The sequence below is a fragment of the Lytechinus variegatus genome, chromosome 12 (assembly GCF_018143015.1).
Source record: "Lytechinus variegatus isolate NC3 chromosome 12, Lvar_3.0, whole genome shotgun sequence".
Classification (NCBI taxonomy): Eukaryota; Metazoa; Echinodermata; class Echinoidea; order Temnopleuroida; family Toxopneustidae; genus Lytechinus; species Lytechinus variegatus.
Genome location: NC_054751.1, coordinates 16,571,768 through 16,598,170, shown reverse-complemented (window position 1 = coordinate 16,598,170; position 26,403 = coordinate 16,571,768). Strand labels below are relative to the sequence as shown.

At 35.3% G+C, this 26,403-nt stretch overlaps 1 protein-coding gene across 1 annotated transcript in view; it reads right to left on the bottom strand.

The window, feature by feature from the left end:
• LOC121425408 (myoferlin-like) overlaps window positions 1-26,403 on the bottom strand; it is a 127,976-nt gene that overhangs the window by 60,685 nt on the left and 40,888 nt on the right. The window contains 10 exon segments of the mRNA XM_041621453.1: window positions 1,251-1,330; window positions 1,773-1,853; window positions 2,530-2,673; window positions 9,600-9,650; window positions 11,441-11,596; window positions 12,368-12,563; window positions 13,467-13,573; window positions 17,099-17,515; window positions 18,280-18,380; window positions 23,831-23,907. Coding sequence (XP_041477387.1) covers window positions 1,251-1,330; window positions 1,773-1,853; window positions 2,530-2,673; window positions 9,600-9,650; window positions 11,441-11,596; window positions 12,368-12,563; window positions 13,467-13,573; window positions 17,099-17,515; window positions 18,280-18,380; window positions 23,831-23,907 — 1,410 coding nt within the window.

The following is a 26,403-nucleotide window of genomic DNA, read 5'->3' as shown; positions in this document are numbered from 1 at the left end:
ACAAACTCTGAATAAGTTTTCGAACTCGGGGAAACAATCAAAATTCCAACACCAACACTAAGGCCAACATTGGACTTGAAATCGCCCATTCACTTGGGCATCCTGTTCTTGATCATCCCTTCTTTTGCTTTTAATAAAAAGTTCCTTCTTTTATTCTGTGTGAAAAGAACACCCTGTGTTAATCTACCCATTGTTTGAGCTTGAGCAGTCTATTGTGTCAGCTTCGACTACTTTTCACATCCAAAGAGGATGGTCATTTTCAACATCCTGTTATTTATTTTTTTCTTATCACTAGTGAATGCAACTAGAGCCAGATCATCACTGACTCCCTTTTATAAACAGAAAAGCAAACTGATTTTGACAACCTTTTCAAATGAACTTCACTGAAAAAGAATATTGTTTTCACAATCAAATCACACCACTTGGCAATAGGCTGTTTGAAGTTGATGAAGGTTAAGAACTTCAAGGAAAACAACAATTATTTTTTACTATAAGTACACATAATGCTACATGTATACTAATGCAGGATCCCAGACTAAATACATGGAATGATGAAGGCTAAGCTTACTGGTGGAGTTTGAAAAATCCAGTATCCTACGTCTAATCTGAAATGCCTCACCCCTTAAAAGTTATTCATGCAATTACAAACTTTATGCATGACCATCACAACACACTTACAGTAAACTAGTAAACAAGACCAAGATCAAAGGAAACATGACATTAGAAAAACAAATGTATGCAGTATAAATGTTTTTTTTTTTTATTATTTCTACTAGGGATGCTAACTGACTTAATTCTATATTCAAACATTCAAAGTTTTCTTCAATAGCTATATGTATGGATAATGTATTGTGAGGTTGTTTTGGGGGCAATATGCGAACATCAGTGGAAGACAAAACTAAAATACAGACACTTCAATTTAATTTTGTCAAATCAGATGCACCAAAACAAATATATAATGAAAATTTATTAAGTCATTCCATCTAAAAAGTTGCCAATCAAAAAACATGCTTGTGAAAGGAAAAGGAATCGCAGATGATTTACAATTTCATAACAGCAAAGACAAAAAATAAATCTGTATTTTCACTTACTTCTTGGAAGAAAATTATATATTCCTGCTGATAAAAATAATACCCATGCAGACATCATTTCTTTCATGAATAACATATACTTATCGTGGTCAGGCTATCGCATGCGGGTGCGGTGTGCATGCCAAGGCCTAGACGCACTTGTGATATCTGGCTGTATACCTGAGTTCGGGGCTCTTGAACCAATCACCGTCCCATCGCCATCCAGGAGGCAGCTGGAATTTCTCCTTTGGTAGCTTGATCTAAATCAAAAAGAAAATAAACTTATTTATATTTGACTTATGAACTAAATCATACAACTGAATATCTAATATTTTTCACCAAAATTAAACAGAAAACATGATTTTGCTCCATATTCTTGAACATGTGATGATGATCACTTTCAAATGAACAAGAAAGAAGAGATGAGTCAAAATGAATTATTTCAGAAAGGCCCCATACATACATATTCGCGAAGAGGTCGAGATGAGTATGTTATGGGATTGACTTAGATGATACAAAATATGAAATTCATTTCACTGCATTCAAGATATTGAAAAATCACCAGAACTTTTTTTTTTGCCAAAACAAAGGTGCACCAAGGCCTAAAGAAGCAGTTGGCTGCTAACAGTAACAGGTTTTTGCCTGAAAACTACTGCCATGTTATACAATTCTTTAGATTGTCTTTAAATGGCAGAAGCTTACCTTTCCTGATGCGTCAGACCATTTTGGTCGTGGCAGTGCCTTGCTGGTCCAGTTACCTAGAACACTCATCTGATTCTCATACTAAAATAAACAAAACATAAATAAATAATATACTTCATTAGAAAGTGAGAACAAGCATAAATAGAGAGAACAAAACCTCACTGACATTGACACTGACACTAATGCTCACAAGCTATATCCTCATATACCCACTGGACTTTATAGACTGATACTGTCACTGCTTGGTAATATGTCATCTCCTATGCTGACCAGGGATGGTATCTCGTAGCTCTGTGTATCTTGGGGACAAGGCATTACAGAAATATCAACTTTAACTATTTTTTATCATTATAAACATTGGCAAAAAGAAGCTGCTGAAAACTGCTTATCTAATAAAAGAGAGCCAATGGAGTAAATTAAACATTGTCAAATTCAGTCAATAATTACATGTAAGGTAACAAAAATAATTTAAAAAACAAAACAGTGTATTCCTTCCTTTCAAATTACTCTTACATCTTCACAGAAACAGCAAAAATTGAGTTTTCACACCTGTTAATCCTGAAATATAGTGGGAAAATGTAAATACATGAAGGGATAATGCAGAGTTTCCTATACATTACAACATACATATTTCTCACAAATATCAGGACAAAGTGCTTGAAGTGGGTCTCTCTTTCACCAAATATCTTGGACTAATGCAATGAAATAGACAGAGTTGGCAGGTTACTTTGAAATTTTCTAGGTTCTGATAGCTTACCGTCTCTGCAAAGACCACAATGCTGGAGTCTGTGAGTCCACCCTGGAACTGAGGACTGTCCTTCTCAAGACCAAGCCAGAGCTTGGCCCTGATCATTCCCGGTACCTCCTTGACCCCGATGTTACTGGTCTTCTTCCCTGGGAACTGTCAGATACAGAGGCAACCAAAGAATAGCAGTGTTAATATCCTTGTGGTGAGTGTTTATGAGGAACTGTGGTTAATAAAATGAACATGTTGGTGTGAGGCTATCCGCGGTACATGTAGGTTGGATGATATGGACAACCAAGGTCTAGGGCACCATTCCATGAACCCTGACAGCACCGACAAGTTACCATTCTGTAAACAGTTACTATATTAACAGTCCGAAGCCAGTGCTTCTCAGCTAGTGAAAACCAAAGCTTTCGCTGAAATTATCAGAGCTTTCATCTGGTCAGTGCTGATGATTAACATTCATGAAATGCCCCCTAGGGCTTGAAGGGTGTCCTGACATTTGCTCCTAACACATACTCCTGTCTTTTTGTTACTAGAAATTGGTCTAGGGTTAAGGTTATAAGGTTGTTTCATAAAAATATGAAGATTAGGATAAGGGTTGAATTACACGGTTAGAATAGGGTTAGATTTGAGGCTACACTATAGCATCATTATAATAACTTTGATTTTTCATTGGAGCAATTGTAGCGAGAGCAAATGTCCAGGAACAGCCTCTTGAGGGCAACCCTTCAGGAGCAAAGGACTGCTGGACAAAGAAGAATCAAAGACTTGTACATATATGTGTGAAATGCGTTTTAATTAAGGCAAAGGATCGCAAATGGAGTTCCTTGATGGTGGCCTGAACTTATGTCTCTCAATCATCCAAAAATATGATGAATTCTTATAAACCTTGAAATTGTAAAAGAGATACGTATAAACAAGATTAAAACACAGAATATGCCTTCCATATTGAAGTCGCGTTGGTCTGTAGCTTTTACCCACATCAGTTTTCCATACTGATCCACTTTCTTCACATATACCTGTTAGCAATACCAATAAAAGGTTTGAATTAATTCAGGAAGCCATCTTGGAAATTAGAAATGATTGGAAAGTAGGAAAAGAGACAAGTATAAAAAGTAAAGAAAAACAATGGTAAGGGACATAGGAGGATGATATCAGTAAGAAATGTGGATTTACAAGAATTAACAAAGAAAGAAGAGATAGGATACAGTACAATCTGATAAAGAATACCAGTAAACACAGAGGAAACACATCTACAGATGAAATGCCTATTAGAGAAAAAGAGAATCGGTTACAGATACATCACCATTATTGTAGACTAGGAGCCAGGTTCACAAAAAGGATGTGTGTACATGATTATGGTAACTTTGCCAAGATAATACTGTATCTAGTGCTCAGCAGCCAATCATAATCAAGGTTGCAGGGCATTTTCCATAAAGCCAAAGTTGCCATTATTTTAAAGGTCAAGTCCACCTCAGAAAACTGTCGATTTGAATCAATAGAGAAAAATCAGACGAGCACAATGCTGAAAATTTCATCAAAATCGGATGTAAAATAAGAAAGTTATGACATTCTAAAGTTTCGCTTATTTTTAACAAAATATTATATGAACGAGCCAGTTACATCCAAATGAGAGAGTCGATGATGTCACTCTCTCACTATTTCTTCTGTTTTTTTATTGTTTGAATTATACAATATTTCAACTTTTACGAATTTGACGAATAGGACCTCTTTGCCTGAACCACAAAATGTTAAAATAATGGAATTCCACATTTTCAGGGAGTAATGAAACTTCATTTCACATGACAATGACGAGAAAATAAAAACAGTTTATATTTCATGTAATAAAATACAAAAGAAATAGTGAGTGAGTGATGTCATCAGTTCCCTCATTTGCATACCGATCGGGATGTGCATATAACTGTTTTGTGTAATGAAGCGAAACTTTAAAATGTCATAACTTTCTTATTTTACATCTGATTTTGATGAAATTTTCAGTGTTATGCTTGTTGAATTTTTCGATTTTTATTCAAATCAAGTTTTTGTTGGGGTGGACTTGTCCTTTAAGTTTTATGAAATATCCCCTGATCATACAGTGTAAATATACAGCATGTAATGTAGTCTAAGTTCCACTTTCACTTAGGGCCACAGAGAGTTGCAATAAATTGCAAATTAAAAAAAAAATTACATGGTTTATAATCGGCAGGCTTAAATTGTATGCACACCATATTTCACAATAGTGCAAATTTTTGCTACAGGGACATATGATGGAATAGGGGTTAAGAATATTGGCAAAATTTCACAAATTCGTTCGTTATAAAAACAAATGATTTCCTGTATATCAGCAAAATGTATTATACATACTACTGTAAATATGCAAAAATTAAACAAAATACCATTTGCATTTTAATGAATAAGAAGAAAAAAAAGAATAAAAATGTATATGTAGTGCAAGTTCAAAATAGCTGCAGGATAATGATTTCTGTATATTTATGATACATGTTGGATGGACTTGAAGTATGCAAAAAAAAATGTAAAACAAATTACCAATAATCATTGCGTAAGTTTATAAGGGGGCATTGAAAATCTAAATCGCCATCAATTGCAAATACATGTAGTATTTGCAACTGCATGGTCACCATTAATTTAGAAAATCATCTATATCTTTCTATTGCAAACAGTGCAACAATTATAATCATAAAATTGAAACTAATTTCAACACTTACTACTGATTTTATATCTTATCTTTTACAATTGATCTCATGTTTTTGCAACACCCCCTATGAGTGACATGGTACATACATATGTGGAATGCAGGCCATGGATTCATGTCAAAAAAATGGGCAAAGTGAGCTTCAAATATTTCACATTGTACTAGTTATCTGATGTGTAAATATTGTGTAGAAAACAGAGTAAGGCCGGGAAGTTGAAATATTAATTCAAAGATTATCATAATGTCAACCTGTTGTACTGAAGTATTTCAATAAATTCATGAATATACTTGTACATATTCATAATCCTATCTAGAGCCCTGGGAATGATTTTAAATATGGTGTTCAGAGGGTATTACTCCAGAGGGTTGTCATCAGAAAAAAAATTGACAAGCAAAAAATATAGAATAAAAACAATAAAGGAAATTAGGTTGTTGCTCCCAAATCTCTGTAATTTGGGAGTAGAAAAATGTTCTACAATCATTGCTTAGCTTTGTGTTACGGGCCTCAGGTCTTAAAAATAGTCATTAAGCCTCGGGTAGAGGTATATCACTTAAAATGTTCAACATGCAATAATACTGTAGCAATGCATTTGCTTCAATGAAATTCCTCAAGCACAAGAAAGAAAAAGATCTGCATGTCAAACCTGTTCTAATTTTCTTTCAAGCATCCATGCACCAGCTAATAAGCTTTAACTTTATAATTACTGAGGCAGATAGGAGAAATGGAGTAAAGTTCCATTCTTGCAACTTAGCTTTCTATCTAATCCACTATTTCTATCTCTAGTAGGAAAGAGTAAAATTTGATAGACTTAATTTCAGGCATTAATTCTTCCATTCCCTCTGTGATTCTTTGGTGAATGAGAAATGAGGGGTAAACTTATGTCTAGTAAATTCTTTGTTTCCCTCTCAGTAAATCTAGTCGAACAATGCTAACTCTTCTAATCAGAGCAAAATTTAATCGACCTTCAGCTACTCATTCTCATGCTTAATTTGAACTGACAAAATGAATTTTGATTGAACTTCATACCTTTGCCTTTGACATACTGTAAATTAGCACAGAGTTCATGCAGTGTTTACCCAGTTCATCAAAGCTAAACTACATATTGCAATTTCTTTTTAGTACTCATTGCAAATGTATAAAATCATATATTCCAACTACAGGAGCACTATTACTGTCACTCGGGACAAAACCTAACAGATAAAAAATATTGAAGAAAAACTTGTCGTTCATAGTGTAGATTTCTCCTCAAATTGAGGTCTTTCTTCTTGCATTTATTTTCACAAAACCATTACAGATCTAATGTTTTAATACTTGGCTTATCCACCTTGCCTTAACCACACCAAAATCTCCTCAGGGGCCCGTTGCAGAAAGAGTTGCAATCAATCGCAACTCAAAAAAATCATGCGCAAGTCCCGAATGCGCGTTGTTGATTGGTCGAAAATCAAATTGCGCATGATTTTTAGAGTTGCGATTGATTGCAACTCTTTCTGCAACGGGCCCCAGAACACCTAATCTATTTTAAATCAAATGCACTGCCATCCAACATTATTATTGCAAAACATTCCATGAATCATGAGTTGCAAAAAAAAAAGAATGCTTCAATCAAATTCATAAAATGACATCCAAAAGATGAAACTGCAACATTCTTATGCTATGGCAATGCATACATGAATATGTAGGAGAAAAGTGGGGGTATATAACTCATTTGAGATGGTGGAGGGTTGGGGGAGGGCACTCATTCCCAGGGTGCAGTCCTTTAACAGACAAAATCAATAAAAATCCATTCAAGTTCCATTGGGGTTGTGCATGTGGGGACAATCTTCTTGAAGGATGCAGAAATCTTACCATTGGCATTCCACTCTGGTGTGTGTGTATGTGTGTGTGTAATGGACGGATATAGCGTGCACATGGGAACACAACCACAACAGAAACAAAGTCAGAAAACCAAGTTACAATAATATAAAACACAAGACCATAAATAATGAATCAACTAAATGATTCGATTCAAATTAATATAAATAATGTGCTTCCTTTTTTCCACCTATTTCCCACAACATTTTTTATGTTTACCACCCATTTCCCACATTTTCTTCATCTATTGTGATAAAACTTTTAATAACAAGTTTTGGTGATTAACAGTAATTAGTATACATTTTCCACTGAAGAAATATGTTGAAAGTGCACATTAGTTTGGGCTCCCCTTCGTAAATTTGTTTGTTATACATATCATACAAGAGAGTACATACATAAATTTAATTTATAATCATTAAGACAGCTACTGGATTAAATATTCCATGTTATTTTTAACACCATAAGCTTGATACTTATATCACTATTCATTATATAAGATAATTTGCATAAAGATTAATAGTTATAATAACTCAAAATTTTTTAAGGGAACAACACATGAAAGTTATGAGGTCAGTGGCAGACCGTGACCCGGAGTAGACAATTAATTGAAGGGCACTGTATTGTTTGTGAACAATGCTGTGCCCCTCCAATGGTTTGTCTCCTCCGGGTCACAGTCCGCCACTGTATGAGGTAATTGATTAAATCACAAAGTTGCCTCAGATACTTTATTATGAACCAATAGATTATCACCAAAGAGACAGTATTACTTATAACTGTAGATATAGAAGTGTGATTTTAAAAAAACTTTTAATTCATTAACTTCTCAAGACCAGGAAATGAACAGGGCATCAGGATGTGGATATAAAAAATAATAATGAATGATTTTTGTTGGGAAGAAAATTCAAATGCTAAAAAAATAAGAACTATGATCAAATCAGTGTAAAAACATGTTCATGAATAAGGGAGCTGTGAATTTCACATAAAATATGATATGGCAGATGAGGGGAGGGGAGGTCATTTTAAAAAGGAAGAACTGGGAAATGAAAATTGTTTTTTCATAAGATGCGTATTAAGACTGATTCAATCCTTAGGGGCAAACTTAATTAAAACTGTCTTTTGAAACTTATGAAGAAAATTTCATGTAACTTTATTAATATCTTAATTCACATTAATAGGTATGCATATAAAGCAGATAAACTATGCAAGAAAAGACAATTTTTGCTTCAGGAATTATGGTTTTCTTTTGTAAAATAAAGAAGCTCAAGCAAGGAAGAAGCAGGTTCAAGGAATACAAACTCACGCAAGAAAAGATATAAAACTCTTCCTAAACAATGCTGAGAAAAATTAAGGGCTCACTTTTGGTCTACCTCCACTCGATTCTGACATTCATTTTTTCTGGTCAGTACACTCAGTTCCTTAAACTGGGTATTTAAAAATGAACTTTTTGCAAAGAAACTATAGAAATCTTTGTTCTGACAATATTTGCAGCTAACATTCTATTTTTTTCTTCATTAATTTGAAATTGAAATCAAATTCAAAGGTACAAGTATAATACCATATATTCAACAAAACATTACTAGAATGGTATTTTTTGTTATTTTACTTCTCTTTAGGAGGGATGACAAATTAATTTGGAATTCAAATCAAATTGAAAGATAATACCATTTAATCAGTGTCACATTTTTAGAATGGTATTATTCAATTTTCTTTTGTGAGAACTTTTTAATACATATTTGCAAACATATCATCTAATATGCATAAAAACACTTGGAGTTTGGTTCACATCAATATCTTTAAAAAAAAAGGAAGGAGGGGGATTATGTTACAGATACTGAAGCTTTCCAAATTTTTGCAAAAAAGCAAGAAAAATTAAGTGTGAAAAGTATCATGAGAAGAATTTAACGACACTTGAATAAAATGTCACAAGAAAATAAAAACAATTGGTAAGTGTCCCTTGGGTAGGCTTTGATTACAGTTTTGGCTGATTTGGTACTTAATGTGATAATTATGATATTTCATTTGAGAGTAAGTATACACATACAAGATCAGTACAATAAATCAAACGACAAATGTAAAGTGAATCGAACTTGTACATGTAATGGGTATTTCCCCCAATTTTCATTCTGTGTTAATGAAAGCAATTCAGAATGTCTTTTTTTTATTGTTCAGTTGCCACTTTCACAAGAGCTACAGAGTTAGTTTATATAAAAGGGGAAAAAGTACTCAAAATCATCCAATATATTGATTCTGTTCAAAGTAATCAATAAAAGCTGGATATCACAAATTCATTGTTGATGATTAATAAAACACACCAGACAAAACCGTACTAGAGTCAGCCAAGGGTTTGGGGATTAAAAGCACAGGTAGAAAGCACACACACTGAAAACCAAATGTCAGGTACAGGGACAACCAAAGGGAAGGGCAAAAGCGGTTTTAACAATGAAGACAGATGCTGAGCGTACATAGATGACGTGTAGGGGAAAAGAGAGAAGATTGTAGATGTTTTTTTTTTACCATAGTTGGAACTCTATCCGGTGCTCTCTTGTCAGGCTCGGTTGTTGGTACCTGGTACCAAAAAATCAATCTTCTTTAAACCCTTGTTTGTAATCTTTTAACATGCCAGATATACATGTACAAAGATCTAAGGTGCTAATGTTAATTCCTCTAAAAGAGGAACAGAAGCTCTTTGTAACATATGCAGTGATGTGAAACTTGTCTGATATTACTGCAATATTCTGAGGACTAAAAAAAAATTTTTTCTTTAGTTTTGGTGAAATGAAAGACAGTGTCTTCGATCTCCTGCAGTGCACTGTGGATATAGTAAATATACATATACTGGGTAGATGTACGATTAAAAACAATTCAGGAATAACACCTTTTCCCTTTCTTTCTTTTTTGGGGGGTATGTTGAGTATATTTCAAAAAGGTAAGAGATGGCATCACTGCATATGAATACAAATCAGAAACATCGTACATGGACACAATAGTATAGGGTTTTTTAAGCAACACAAACAGTATATATTTCATTATGTGCATAAAGTGTTATTGGGTAGCACCATATACATATGTATTATTAGGAGGAAAATTACTTGGGAACATTAAGTTGACAAATGTTTGGGAAGTGGCATTTTAAAAATCCGACCATTTACAAATATTTCTGCCTCTAGAAATTATCAATGACATATTTAGCATAAATATATATATATATTTATAAATACACACTTCTTTGGCGGCAAATCACATGACATTATGGCTTAAAAGTTTAATTCCAAAAATAAATCTAAAGATCAAGGGTATTCTTATATCATATTGTCCATGTACATATTGAACATGTAGTTATTAATATTTTGCAATGGACCAATCAGCGATCATTTCATACACAATTATCTTTATGATAAACAGTCTTATACTCCCTCTAAATTTCCATTTTGATCAAATTTGAATAGAAAATGGAAAATGAGATAAAAGCTAAACCATACACACTAAAATGCCACTTCCTCTATTCTACATGTAATCGATTGTGAGATGAAATCTATATTCTAAATTAGACATTCTAAAAATGTTCACAGAAGGAAGAATATACTTGAATCATTGAATGGGAACAGATTAAAAAATGGTCTATCAATGGATAACAAATACCAGAATATTGTAAAGCAGTGAGGATATTAATGCGTAATGATGAACACAAAACGAAAGGCTTCAACACCATTATTATCAGAATTTCATGTCAGGGAGCAATTCCAAAACTGTGTGGAAGCTACTATCAATGGGTTAGCAAATGAATTAACAAATTATGATTTTCCTATTTCAAACATTTTACTTGGGATACAAACACAGGTATCAGAGAAAAGTGTGGGGATTTTCTTGAAAGAATTGAAAAAGGAATGACATTTCTTTTACTGAATCTTTCCTCCACTTATTTTATTAAAAGATAAAATTCCTAAAACACAGTAGAAGGAAAATTAATAAAATGATTTCTTTAACCAGACTGAATTTTACTGAATTTGAATTTCAAAGGAACTTTCATATAGAATCATATCCAATGTGATTGGTATCATTTTTTTCAGTACACAATGCATACAAGGTTCTGAAGTGAAAATTACTTTTGTTGTGGATGTATCCAAAGAGAATTAGTTTAGAACCTCTCACTGATTCAAAATCTAATCAACGAAATGAAAATAATTACTCACTTCAACTCTTCAAGAGGGTTGAAAAAAAAATTAGAATAATAAGTAAGAAGTGTACTTCTAATTCTAAATAGAATGTAGTATATTTTAGAGGTGAGATGTCTATTCTAAATCTCTTAAAGATCTCATGCTCTTTTCTAACCGCACTGGATATGACCTTGTACTGACCTTGAGGAAGAAGCTTGTGATCTTGCCGCAGAACTTGCCACAAGCATCCTCGCAGCGGGAGGAGTAGAGAAGATGGTAGGCTGGGAAGCGTGAGTAGGCGATACGCTTGCTTCCACTCAACATCCAGATGATCACATCAGGCATGCAGTTCTGGGGCTGAAATTTTCGGAAGAGCATTTGATAAAAAGTGAGCAACTGATTAGATTTGACTACGAGGAAAAATTCTACAGGTATCTGACAAAAGTATGGTTATTCTTTGCATCAAGACTCCGGTTCCAGCTTTGAGATAACTTATGAGTTGTGATACTCATCATAGGATTTACATTTATTTTGTACTGTAAGTGACACCAGGAGATGATAATCAAATCATATATATAACTATTATTCACCAAATGATTTTGGTGTAAAGATAATAATTGTTCAGTTATATGGATTGTAATATGTCATTAGACTGGTCCTTTTCAAAGCTCTGAGTAATGCATGTGCATACAAATGCTATGTAGGTCAATAATTTTCAGCGATCATGGTTATCAAACAATTCCCATTATCCACAACATTTTGCTTGTCTAAATTAACAAAACTTAGATTTTTTAAAACCTGATATGATCATCATTCAGTCTTTCTCTCATATTATTGTTGTCTGTGACTTTTTCAACAAGTATGTTAAGACTTATATCTTTTTTCAATGATCATATGATCACAATTAACACTGACTTTAGAGTCTTTGATTTGCCAAACTACTGGAGGTTGACTTTGGTGTGAGAAATGAGATGCTTGCTGTGACTTTTGCACCTTTAAGTCAAATTTAAATATATTTCTCTGACAATACAAACTTAAATATATCTCTCAAACTAATGCCTTCAAAAACTAATCAAAATCAATTTTTGATACAAGAATGAATATACATGTAGCAAAGTGTGAACTAACCTCTACAGCAAGATCTTGCAGTAGATGTAGGTATCCTTCTACATCATCCATGGCCTCGTTCACATCAGTCGCGTTTTCTCGCAATTTCAGGGCATCATTGGCGATGGTTTGCAAGGCGTAGACGCGACGGTCATACTTGCGACGGTCAAGTTCATTGACCTTGTCTTTCAACTCATCAATGTTAGGAAGGGGCATCCTGAGAGAGTGTGAGAGAAGAAGAAAGATCTGATGAAATATTTTGTTATATTGTAGAGGTGTTGTGGCTCAGTAGAAAAGTCTTCTGACTTTAAACCTCAATCTCCGGGTTCGAATCACACATCACTCGCGTCCTTTGGCAAGGCAATTTTCTACATTTGCCACCCTCCACCGAGGGGTAGTAAATGGGTACCCATTAGGAAGATACTCTTTGAATGCTCCAGTGTCCGATCAGGGTAGCCGTGCTAAAGCCAAGCCAAAGCGCTACAAACATTGCATTAAGCACTAAAAATGTATGTAATGTTGCATATTATTATTATTACTGTATAATCAGTCTATTTTTTTAAGAAAAATACAACATTATGATATAGCCTTTCATGACCTAACACATGCCTCGTGTACCAAATGAACAATAAGGCAATTCTTGTTTATTGAAGAGATGCTCCACAAACAGTCTAACATGATTGAATGATTAAACACACACTGTATTCTTCTCAAATCCTATATTTCATTCCCATCTCTTCTTTTTACTTATTGTATAACCATAACCATATCAGTATAAGAATAAGGAAACTATCTAAACTACTTTTCAGTCTCTCTATGATTAAATACACATTTTATTCTTCTAAAATCCTCTATTTCATTCTCATCTCTTCTTTTTAGTTATTGTATAACCTATACCATTTCAGTGTAAGAATAAGGAAACTAAACTACCTTCCAGTCTCTTTGGCAACTACAGTATTACATATAAATCGTACACAAACTTGGATCAAGTATATTACAGATAGCCCTTTATCAAATACCATTTTATGCATAACAGTTAAACTTATTTTTAATAGCGGGTCAATTAGAAGTCAATTAGGAGTCAATTAGAGGTCAATTAATGGTCAAATTGAGGTCATACCTGCAGTCAGCAATGAGTGTATCAATCATGCCGATGAGCTGAGCAGCAATCTCTGCTTGTGGGGCTCCAGACTTGATAGACAGTCGGACTTCCTCCATGTTGGCTTCCTACAACCATCACATGAAAAATAATACAAGAACAGTATTACAATTGTGGTTCTTCTTCTGAAAGCAGTCTATTCATCTGGTAGCTCTGAAATGCTCAGGCTTGGGAGCCAGCGCCGGGTAATCGAGTCTACCCGATTCTCAATGCCAGAGTCGGGGAGTCGACCCTGATCTCTGGAGACTCGAGTACCAAGCGGCGGCGGTTCTGAGATAAAGGGACTCGAGTCTTTGCCATGCTCTCTCATTCATGGACGAAAATCGGCCCCAGCGCCGACTCTCAGCGCCGAATCCAAGCACTGAGATAAAAGAAATGTGGAATTTGGAGCCGAAGAGTCACATACTTCGAGCAGAACGTTTCTCTGTTTGGAGCCTGCAGTATACCTTGTGCATGAGGCTCAGTGTGCATTGTGTGTACTGTGTATGTACATGTGTGTATGTGACTGTAAAATGCCAGTAGAGACCACGTGCGTTGTGGTGAGCGACACTTGTGATTGTATCATGAAAGTTAGTGTATTGGGATTTGTGTGTGAGAAGGTGTAAGATTTTGGCTGACTGAATAGATGATTGCTCCCCCCCCCTCCCATTTATGTACACTCTCCAGCCCCATGCCGATCCTTCCCCCAAAGCTTCTCTCTCCTCATTCCTTCTTTTCTTCCAAACTTTATTTCCCTTTTATTCTTGTTAATTTCTCCTTTTAGAAGTTGTAATTCACTACGAATTTCATTATAATTTTAATGAAGTGTTTATCACCTCTTGTTTATAAATATTTTTATATATCTGTTCAAAATAAGTTTACTTAAATTCGTTTTCCTTATTTTATATGCAGCATATACCCCATGTTTCGAAATCAATGATAATCTTCAGGACACTAAGTCTCCTAGCTCTTTTATTGTCTCCCCTTTGAATTCAAATGCATTGATAAACAAGCATTCTTTATATTACTATGCGATATATCTTTATTTGCATATCGCTTTGAGTGAATATCATGTTTATTAACCATCCTTTATACTTTAATTAATGATTGAAACGTACATGTACACATAAAACTACGCATTTTACATTTTGTTTGAACAGTAAAGGTATTGTGGGCTTCGAAGGTTCTACTGTATTTTTTTCCTTTCCTGAATATTTCTCATCTGGAAAATGTCATTAGGTGGTTTCAAACCGCCTCGATCACAAGAATCCCCGTTAAATTACGAGAACTTTTTAAGGCTAAAAAATACCCGTTAATTATTCCTGCATTCACACCGCCCCGAAACACATCCTTCGGGATAAGTTCCCGAAGTTACGAGCATGCGCAGTGTGGTCTAATAAGCAGGCAAGGCGGGAGATTCAAAATCACTAGCCCAGCAGCCACCCACGCCGCCGCACCCAACGACACGCTGGGATAAAAGTTCCCGTAATTTGCTTTCACATCGCCAAAATACCTGCGACCTTGGAAAAATCCCCACGAAAGTTCTCGTAATTTCGCCAAGTACCTACTATTTAGCGGGTATTTTCTTTCGGGGAAATTACGCGTAGTTTGCTTTCACATTACCAAAATACCTGGTATTTTCTGATCGGGGTAAATTTCCCGATCAGAGAATACCTGGAACTGGCGAACTTCGAGGCGGTCTGAAACCACCTATTCGAGAGTGTCAATAAATATTTTTGTGGGGAGGAGAAATGAAGTAGTTTGGAGGAGATAACCCCCAGTGGAGGGGCTGTTTAGCAAATAATTTCGCTTTTGTGGTCATTCCCTCCTGTCAGTTGCATTTTCTTTCATTCCAAAATCCCATTGATAACGTTTGCTTGCTAGTCTTAAATGAGAGTCTTGCCTTATTGGCGAGAAGTTAATAATAAAAAATGATGTTATTGTTCTGTCAGTAATAAAAGTAGAGATTCAACAATGGATATTTTTCAGTCATATTTCATTTAATCTTAGTTATTTTAATCCAAACATTCATTTTTTTCAATGATGAATTTCACCTTTGACCAGTTCGCCATTTTCTTAAGTGACTGAAAACGTAAACTATAGTCCCTCAATTCAGGTACATCAACCTTCGCCAATTTGTTTACAAAACTTTCTTTGTCTCCGTCATGTATTGCACAATCTTGAGAAGCACATGTTTGGAAATCTGATATTCTTGCGGTGGTGGGGGGAGTACGAGATTGCCGCCCTTTTTATTCTGTTTAGGTTTGGCTGCCACATGGCCTCTCTCACTGTCTGGAGAAATAAGGTCAGGTAAAATTTGCAAAGACGTGGATAAGTTCATTTCAATTAGAGGCTTTGCGAGGCTTCCTTGATGGATGATTTGGAAATTGGCAGTTTTGGTTCTGGTAGGCCTTTTTAATTTGTCTAGAATCTCTAACTGATACGAATGCTTAACAATTCAATGACCTTCAAGACATATATCATTTGTATGAATAATTTTTAAGTCTTTTTAAAATGTGTCAAAAATGTATGTACGAAGGATATTTGTTCAACTTAATAACATTTGCAGGTATGTCTGTATGATAAAATAAATTACCTCAGAACTGTACAAATTAAGAACTTTCTTTTTCTTTGACATTGTCTTCAGACACGAATACAGATCTTTCTAGATTAATTTGAAATTAGATTAATTTAAAACACTAAATAGTAAACACGCAAAGCTCACATCAACCAAGTATCAAACGTTCAAACTTGGATTAAATCATGGAGATTCTACCTCCCATTAATCAACTCAGATATCATTCAAGCACCAAAATCAATCTATCATCACAACACTAAAATCGGAAACAATCACTTCAAAGAAACAATGCGAAGGTCAAACCACGGTGAAACATGTGCTGTGTTTGTTATCTTTGCAGCGAGTTGATCTTGTGATGATGGGGAGAGAATTTTTGTGTGTGGTAACTGTGGTTGATGTTTGCAATGCAGTGAGTTGGATCTTGTGATGACTGGGGAAAGGACCATGGAGTTGGGAGAAGAACCGAAACAAGCGTACACCGAGATAAAGGTATCAAGTGTAGGGGCATAATTGAGGCATTGTCTCAAAGCTCATTATCGGCGCTGGGAGTCGACTCTCTCTGGAACCGACGCCTGGGGCAAGAATCGGAGTCGACTCTCGCCAAGATTAGAACCGCCCAAGCCTAATACATGTACATGTTAGAGAGCAATCTCCCATAAACTAACCACTTGCTGCTTTTACATGTATTAAATCTGTTTTAGAGACTTTACGTTATAAAATAATGTATCAGTAGAAAGATAAAAGAAAACAGAATACAACAATACAAATTTCATTCATTGCTTACAAGCTGAATGTTTTTTTTTGTCTGGATTTAAATATTTTTTCTTGGGAGGGGGAGGGGGTCTCCTTTTCTTGAAACAGAATATTCAATCATTCCTGGGGGCCCGTAACACAAAGCTTAGCAATCATCATAGAGCATACATTTTTACGATTGACTGGATTGACTACAATGTACAAATAATCTTGAAAATCAAGCGTACGATTAATCTCTATCCTTTGTGGAATGGGCCCTTGAACACATCTTCTAAAGTCTTACCAATCGTTCAGTCTTGCGTAGGATCATGTTGAGAGTATCCAATCTGAAGGAGATATCCTCCCAGTCAGAGTTGACAATCAGCAGTGGCTTGTTCTCACTCCATGGCAAGAAGTAATACCTGCACCCATCGTACACAGCGTTGGTCGGCTGGGTGGTGGACGGTTGGGGAGCCACGCTGTCATCCAGCTTGTTACCGTAGTTACCGATGCTGACCTCAAACTCGACGGGGTCGTCAGACTCGCTGACCATGGTCGCGTCCAGGACGGCACAGTAGAGACGGTACTTGCGCCGGCTGAGGAACTTTCCAACTCGTTGGATCTCGGCGTTCTCTATCTCCACAAGGTTCTTTTCCGGGTGGTCTCCGAGCTTGGTCTCGATCTTGACAAGGACACGCCCTCTGTAGGCCACACCCTCACCCTGATCAGGGAATTGATTGACAATCTTACAGAGTTATTGAACTGACCTTACTACTAACATGATAACTTTATAATGCTTTAAGGTAAATAGTACTACTAATCACCTGTGTGAATGCTCTAATTACCTGCATATTATGCACTCTACATCCTCACTCAGATTTCTGCACTCATATCATTTTCAATAAGCAAATATGTTTCTTTTGGACTGGGAAATATTTCCATCTGGCAGATTAAAATACTGAAAACTATCAAAGACAAATATTTGTGAGCACAATTTCAAAATGGAGTAATTATTTTTTATCAATATTGCAAGTATAGTGCTTGCTACATTTTCAATGAATTTCCGAAATAATGCCATACTTGGAAACTAGTCAGAAGAAGCTTTCAGCAAACTAGTAACACTTTAAGGGTTTATTCCAATTAATTTGATATCATTAATATCATACATTACTTTAAGAACATCTTAATAAAATGAGCACCCAATCTGTTCACCATACTATTTGAATGGAACCATTTAGTTTGCCCATGTTGAGATCTTCAAACTGATCTGGTAGGTCTGAAAACTCTCTGGTAGAACCATTTTTAATAAATTTTGGAAATTTTGCAATACATGTTGACTTGTCTGAAAACTTTGAGCTCAGTGGTAGCCCTTTAGAGTTTATTCCAATTAATTGAATATCATTAATATCATACATTACTTTAAGAACATCTTAATGAACTTAGCACCTAATCTGCCCACCATACTATATGAATGCAACCATTTACCTTGCCCATGTTGAGATCTTCAAACTGATCTGGCAGGTCTGAAAACTCTCTGGTAGAACCGTAGAAGTTAACAAAGGTTGGCCCAAACGTGGGTAGGAAACCTGAACAAAAAAAAGAGATAATCAAACATAAGATTCAGTGAATTCAGTGGATTACAGTGATAAATAATCTTAAACCCCTTAGAGGCTTCGTTCTATTGAGCACTCTCCGCTGGAACCATTAACTTTTAAATGGTCGGCTAAAGTACATGTAGATAGAAACCTGTAAAAAGAAAGATAATTACACAGCTTTTGAAATTGTATTCATGTAGATATTTCAGTGGACTTAATTGATAAAGATTAATTTTGTTAATCAATCAGTCTCGTCAACAGATGATTAAACAAATTATAATTTTAGTCTGGCAGAGGCCCAAAACAATATGAACAATACAAATGCATTCTTGGTCCAAATTTTATTAAAAATAGACAGGCTCTGCTATCTGCATTCAGCGATATTTCTTTGTTGGGCTCTGTCTAATAAACCATTTGTAGAAAGAACATGCAAGGTCTTCCCTTGGGTAAGACTGAATAACCATTGGACGTTCTCCACACAAGTGCTGTATATGAGTTGGTGACCAGACAGAAAATCCCAAGACACTTGACCACTTTATCAAAGATACATCCAGGTACCTAATGTTTTCACAAAGGATAGGTTTATTTTTCTTCTACTTTTGCAATAAAATTTAAAAAAAAATAAGCAACAACCCCAAAACAAACGATGATAGTACGGATATAAAAGGACATATTAAAATTAATGAATAAAAATACTTATTATATTATGAATAAAAATACTTATAATATAAAGTGATAAAAATCATGCACTTTAAAAAAAATCACTGCTCCCCTTACAGTAGGATATTTCAAGATACACTTTGGTTCACCAATAATATCAATACAAATTGAGCCTTAATCAGCATGCAGTTAACAATGCAATTTCAAGGCAGGTATATCTAGTTAATTGTAGGGGTGGGGTGGGATACCTTAAAAAACAGTTTGACAGGGAAATAATTTCACATTCCTATTATAATTTCTTTATCTATTCATATATATTTCTATTTACATGTATCATACTCTAATATAATTTTGTCATTTCATTTCATCATCCTATCCTTTTTTGCTCTCTCCATTTCTCATCCTTTCCTCCTTTTCTGTGTCACAACTCCTCTTATATCCACCTTTCCACCTCTTCTGCTGAACATCCCTAATTTCCCTCTTGAATTAATACCAGGGGTTTCTTTGGGAATTTGAACAACAACATGCAGTGAAGAGCATGGATCAATAAAGGACCAAACCATTAGCAGACCCCACAGGTTCAAAGGGATCAAAACTGAAGTATTTCATCTCACCATCAAACATTCTCTCACCAACAGCTTAATAATGGAAAATGAAGGTTAAATGACAAAAAAGAAACTTAACAGAGTTAAAAAACATTTATGATAATCTTCAATTAAAGCCCAAATTCTATTTGATGTTAGTTGAACAAAAGGTGCACTAAAACTGAACTCTCAAAGAATAAACAAACATTATCTGAACAATAGCATTAATGTATCTGATATGGATTTTAAGTTTTTTTTTTACTTTCTTTCTTCTTTCTTTGTGTCATCATAGGCATATATAAATGTTTTACTTATTTTGAATCATTATTATTGTTGTTACTATTACTATCCATACAAAAGTAAAAACAAATAAAATAAATGTCAAAACTGCAATAACAAATGCTATATGCTGTATTGAATTTAAATAGAAATCTGGTAGGCAAACAGCTGTTTGGGGAAATGGTAGATTCTCATTGTACATCAATTCATCTTCCATGAAAAAACACTGGCAAAGTAACAGGTGGTATTTAAGGTAAACATTTGAATCAACAGGTGCATGTCAATGTATATTACAGGATGACAGTAACAAGAATGCCATGTTCATTTCATCATACACATCCTGAAATAAACTTTAAGTTATTCACAATATCTACAAGTGCCATTCTTACCGTATTTACACCCTGCATTGGCTGAACCGCAAGCCGATGCAGAATCGTCTTTTTTGTTGTGTGTAAACATGATTTACTTGCATCGGCTCTTGGTGCAGAATCGGCAATTTTGCACCACCAAAGTAGTACATGTAGGTTCAGAACCGCGAGCCTATGCAGAGTCAGCTTTTTTTCTATATGTATACAGAAAGCATCGGCAATTGGTGCGCATTTTATTTAATTTACCATTATTATGTACTTATAAGCGCAGGAATCCGTTGTCTGTATTATGACGTATATTGTTGGTTTTCAGGTTTCTGCACCGCGAGATGTGACAGCATGTAGACGCAGTGCAATATAAATCAAAAGCCCATTCTGCATCGGCTTTTGGTTCTGAAACAAAAGCCGATGCACATGTAAGCACGGAAATAGTTATTTACGAAATCTACAAGTGCCATATGGAGAATAAGATATACATTGCAGGAGTCATTTTAGTTTTTTTTTAATTAGTTCTAATCAACTCATAAATATTTTAGATAGCTTCTATCATTACCTTTCTCAGCACTTCACTGATTTTCAGTGGTGTCTTTAGTATTTTAATTTGAATGAAAGTTATCAATTCAAATTGGGAGACATCACAATCAGAAAAGTCTCAAAACTAAAATTGTAATATTCACCTACCTCATTGCAGGATTGCATGAAAAAAATATAGCTTAATATGATGGAAATGATCTAAGCTTGTCACCTTCATTGTTAAATCCTCAGCATTTTAAACCATATAGTAGAATACTAAATTAAAACTTTTTTCCCTTTTTCTTCACATTTCAGCATTTTTATGACCTCATTTTGGAAAGTACATGATGAAAATCGCCCACACATCAAATTTATTTCAGTTCATAGTGGTCCAAATTATGGCCACACAAACCCCCCTAATTACCCCCACCGAAATCAGTGTGAATTATCAAGAATCATTATTGTTTGGAACCAGGCCAAATCACACGGATTTCAATGTGGCAAAAAAAATATATTAATGCGACCATATCTCCGGACCGCATGGACCAGTTCCCACCAAATTTGGACTGTGGAAGTTTCTTCATTCACCTAGATATTATATCCAAAACACTGAAATTTAAAAATGTATATATTGCTGCAGTACACTGTACTCCATATACAAAAATCTCTTACAATGGCAATGTAACTAGTTTAAGGGTTAATCTCTCGACTATTGAATACTCAGAATTTGAACGGGGACCACCAACTTCCTGTATTTCAACAAAAGCTAATATGATAACATTGCCATGCAAAAATCTTCCAGAGAAGCAGGATTTGACTGAATCTGTCATGGTTATTTAACAGACAAAGTTGATAGGCAGCAGTGAGATTTATCTAATGCTAACAGACAGAGGAAAAACATAAACTTTAATCATCTAATCTAATTGCCCTATAAAATCATTATGGGTTGCAATAAATCCTATATGTTCATCAAATGAAAAATAATGTGTAATGTGACCCGGATGTCCTTTTTCCACATGCAAACCACAATACAACCAGAATGTTTGTATAATATCATACTGTAAGTTACTCATATCTAAATATTTTAGTTGACTTTTAACTCTAATACTAGGAAATACAGAGATGCCTGTACATACATGTACACTTTCTTTTAAAGGCATAGGCCAGTATTCTGAACTCGGTTTAAATTAAACCCTGGTTTAAAGTTGTGGTTTAACTATGGAGAGCCAATTGGGGCACAAATACAGTACACATTCACTTCATTAACTCAACTGGCACTCAAAATGTTCATAATTGTCCGGGAATGATAAGTGAAGTATTCTGAATCTATTTTATTCATTATGAAAGAAAAAGGAAACAAACTAGTTAACATAACACATATACAATATAAACAGATTTTTTTTGGCTCCCCATAATTTTAGCACAGAGTCAGACCATGGTTTTAGTTAAACCCGACTTCAGAATACGGGCCATAGAAAACTTACTTCATGCATAACCGTTTTATCATTCAGGTTAAATTCATACATTTTCCTTTTCATATAATCTAAACTTTGTCTGCTACCATTTGGGAAAATTTATGAAATATCATTTCTACTTTAATATCAGATTTGCTGATTTTTTTTGCAAATCTACCTTTCATTAAAAAAAAAATCAATACATAATCATGCTGCTCAGACTTGGTCAAGGGCTTCGGAACTCTAAAATAGGTAAAATATATAAAGAGAGGTAAAAAGGGGAGGATAACTGTAATTTGTGAAAACATTTTGATCTGTAATTACCCTCCCAACGACACCAAAAAAAGGAACAAAATTATACCTGTTTGCCCCCCCAAAAAGGAGGAAACATTAAAACAGGATAAAAAATTCCCCAAAAGAGAGAGAAAAAAGGTGATATAACAACACACCATCCCACACCATTTTAGATTGAAAATGCAGTGCAATATTATTTTTAAAAGTCAATCAGGTATGAATTTTTAGAAGTTGAAGAATCTGATGGATTTTGCTTGTTTGTTTTTTCTTCAATCTTAAATTCTGTAATGTATCACTCTTATCGACACTTGATAAAAACATTCAGGGATATGTTTCATGGAACAATATCCCTCTGAAATTCCCTGACTATGTTATAAGCGATGGGAATCCTTGCATGTGACTGGCTGAGAGCAGACATGTCAGTGAAACCCACTGAAAATGTGCTTCATGAAACACTTCCCTTACATGAGCATTTGCCACAGGGGAAATGGGATGAAAAGGGATTGGAAAGTTGGATATTTGGAGCAGGATTTTTTTTTTTAAGTCAAGCAAGTGGAATTATTTACTCCATACCATCTCCATCTCCTGCTGTTAACGTTATTAATTCATCCCCTCTTCCTCCCCCTCCTACCACTGCAGAGTCATCCGGTGCCTGACCCTCTAACTCCTCCTCTTCAATGGCATTGTTACCTCCAAACAACACTGATCATGTGATCAGTCACATGATGGGTATCATTGGTATCACATGATTGAAATGAACAGACATGCAAAATGGTTTGATGGAGGGAAAGTTGAAAAGAGGGGTTTGGTGAAAATGAAGAAAAGTGAATGAAAATTAGTGTAAAAATCACTTTGAAATCAGAGTTGCACAATCTAACAGATTTGATATTTTCCATAGACTTTGTAAAGTGGTATTTTATATTGCCTTGGTTCGGTTAACACTAACTTAATAGCGTACACCACACTATTAAAGAGTGCCACTCGCTATCTTATTCTCAATATTTCAATCATGCCGTGAAAAACGATTATAAAAAGAGTAATTTTATCATGAAATGAAAAGAAAAGGTCAAATATGAGAAAATGAGTTACAAAGAGTTATATTTGGAAAATGATCAATGTCATGAAAATAAACAAAGTACATGTAAGATGAAATCTAGCTTTCCACAGAAATGTGGACTCAAATTCTTATTTAGAGTACAGTAGAATTAAAAACTGAGTTTGATTATAAGAATAATTTACAGGGTTTGAAAATTGTTGAGTTAATGATTTAAAACAAATTTTAGACCAACCTTCTTCTCCTGGGCTTGACATGGAAGATAGATCTAGGAAGGCAGTTCCAATATAGTCATCACTTGATAGACGATCCCTGTAAATCAAATCGCAACAATGCACAAGCACTCATAATATAAAACTCTCACAACATGTCATCAACCATCAATCTAACAATCAAAGAATACAAAATTAAGAACTGTTGTGAAAACAGGCTCAATTAAGAATCATGAATCAATTGGGCGATTCCATACGTGTCGTATGGGACATTTTGACAATTTCTAGTTTCCTAGCCGAATGCTTTTGCAATAAAATATTCTGTTGCTTCAATGATAAAGCTATAGTGGGTAGTCATGTGAAAAACTAATAACAAACACCGAAAAATGATTATGGGTATATTATAGGTGAAAATGTATGTCGTACGGGACATTTCTGCAACACGCAACATTTTAAGCTCTAATTTTCACCTATGAAACAACATATTTTTGTTGGTTGTCAGTTTTTTGCATGTCTTCCCAGTAGAACTTTAATATTACCACAAAGCAAACTGAAGTTCTTTGTTCGTTTGGACAGCAGGCTGCAAAATGTTGTGAAAATGGCTGATTTTTCTAGCATGGAATCGCCCAATTGGAGCATCATCACAAAGTGTATATTTCACCAGACTAATAAACATAAATTGACTGACTGTAGATACAGGGATAGATTTCAGCTTGACTTTAATATGTAAATCATGTTGTGAGATGTATGCAACACATAAATTTCCATGATCAATATCAGATCTAAAAGTTACATGGATGTTCACTTCACCATTTGAAGCCTCCTTAGGGACAAAATAAATAAGATGGCTTCTGTATCATACCTGCTAACACTGACAGCCATGAAATACATTATAACAAATGAATTAAAAAATAAAAATAAAACAAAATAGGAACATTCTCAAATTTCTTATTCAATAGAGCAGAAAATTTTCACAGAAATTGGAACAGAAAGGTCTAAAAAAGCAATTTTCTTTACATCAAAATGGAAATATTCCAATTTATTAGGAATTTTTGGCAGGTATATGCTTTAATCAATGTATGTGAACATTAATCGCTACAGGGTATTCATTTGTCTCGCAATCTACTATGGTCAACAAGGAAATTCGTGATCACTCTCGCAAAAAGTGTTAACTGGCTTTCTAGGAAATTCGTGATCACTCTCGCAAAAAGTGTTCACTAGCTTACAAGTTCACGAGCTTTCGAGTGCCGCTGCAACTCTTTATCAAGTGACACGGATTGTCCGATATCGTACTGTATTTATATTAACCTCCAAGACCGTACGCACAAACGCGAGAACAATACTCAAGAATGATGATAGCATCACAATCCTTCCTGCGGATAAGGGTAGTGCCACAATCATTCTAGATAGTACCTCCTACGAAGACAAAATGACCGAGCTTCTGAGCTCTGGTCCGTATAAAATGCTAAAGAAAGACCCCACAGATCGAATGTCGCAAACTGACCAGTACGTTACTGGTACTAAAGAAAGACAAAGTTCTAGATGAGGCTACATACAAAAAGATAAAGCCCACACAGAAACAGCCACCTAGAATATACGGGTTGCCCAAAATACACAAACCCGGGATACCTCTCAGACCAATAGTTTCATGCATAGGTTCATTTGCCTATAACCTATCAAAGTACCTGGCGGACATCCTGTCCCCTCTCACTAACTGCTCAGAACACACGGTTACCAACTCCAGTGAATTCGCAGAATTCACATCGCAGCAGACAATTAACAAACAAGAATCCATGATCTCTTTTGATGTAGTCTCCCTCTTCACTAACGTACCGATAGAGGGCGCATGCAGTACGGCCCTGCAACGCATGCAATCCGACCCCACATTATCAGAACGTACCACACTTATGCCTGAACAAATAGTCGAACTCCTCGAGTTCGTCCTCAGATCCACATATTTTCTGTACAGAGGCTCTTTCTATGAGCAAACAGAAGGAGCAGCAATGGGTAGCCCAGTCTCAGCGGTTGTGGCTAACCTATATATGGAAGGATTTGAACAGAACGCTTTGCCCAAGTGTCCTTCCACATCCGCGGGCGGATTTGGAAGAGATACGTCGATGACACTTTCATAATTGTAAATAATTCCGAAGCAGACAGCCTACTTGCATACATGAACAGCCAGCAACCGTCCATCCAGTTCACTCTGGAGACTGAACAAGGAGGGAAATTAGCATTCCTTGACACGCTAGTCCAAAGAAACGAGGGCGGGAAACTTTCCACCTCCGTCTACCGCATGCCCACTCATACAGACCAATACATACCATATGATTCTCATCACAACAAATCGGTCAAGAAGGGTCTTGTTAAATGTCTGTTCGACAGAGCAGCACGTATTATAACTCACCCGCCTGAACTCCCATAAGAAAGAGCACACATACGTGGAGCCTTATACAGTAACGGCTACCCACGCCGTTTTATCAAGAATACTTTCAAGAAAAAATCACCAAGGGATCAGAAGGTTTTCAAGACTTGTACAGTCTTGCCATACATAGATGGCCTTTCACAACAACTTAAACGCCGATTAGAAGGTCACGGT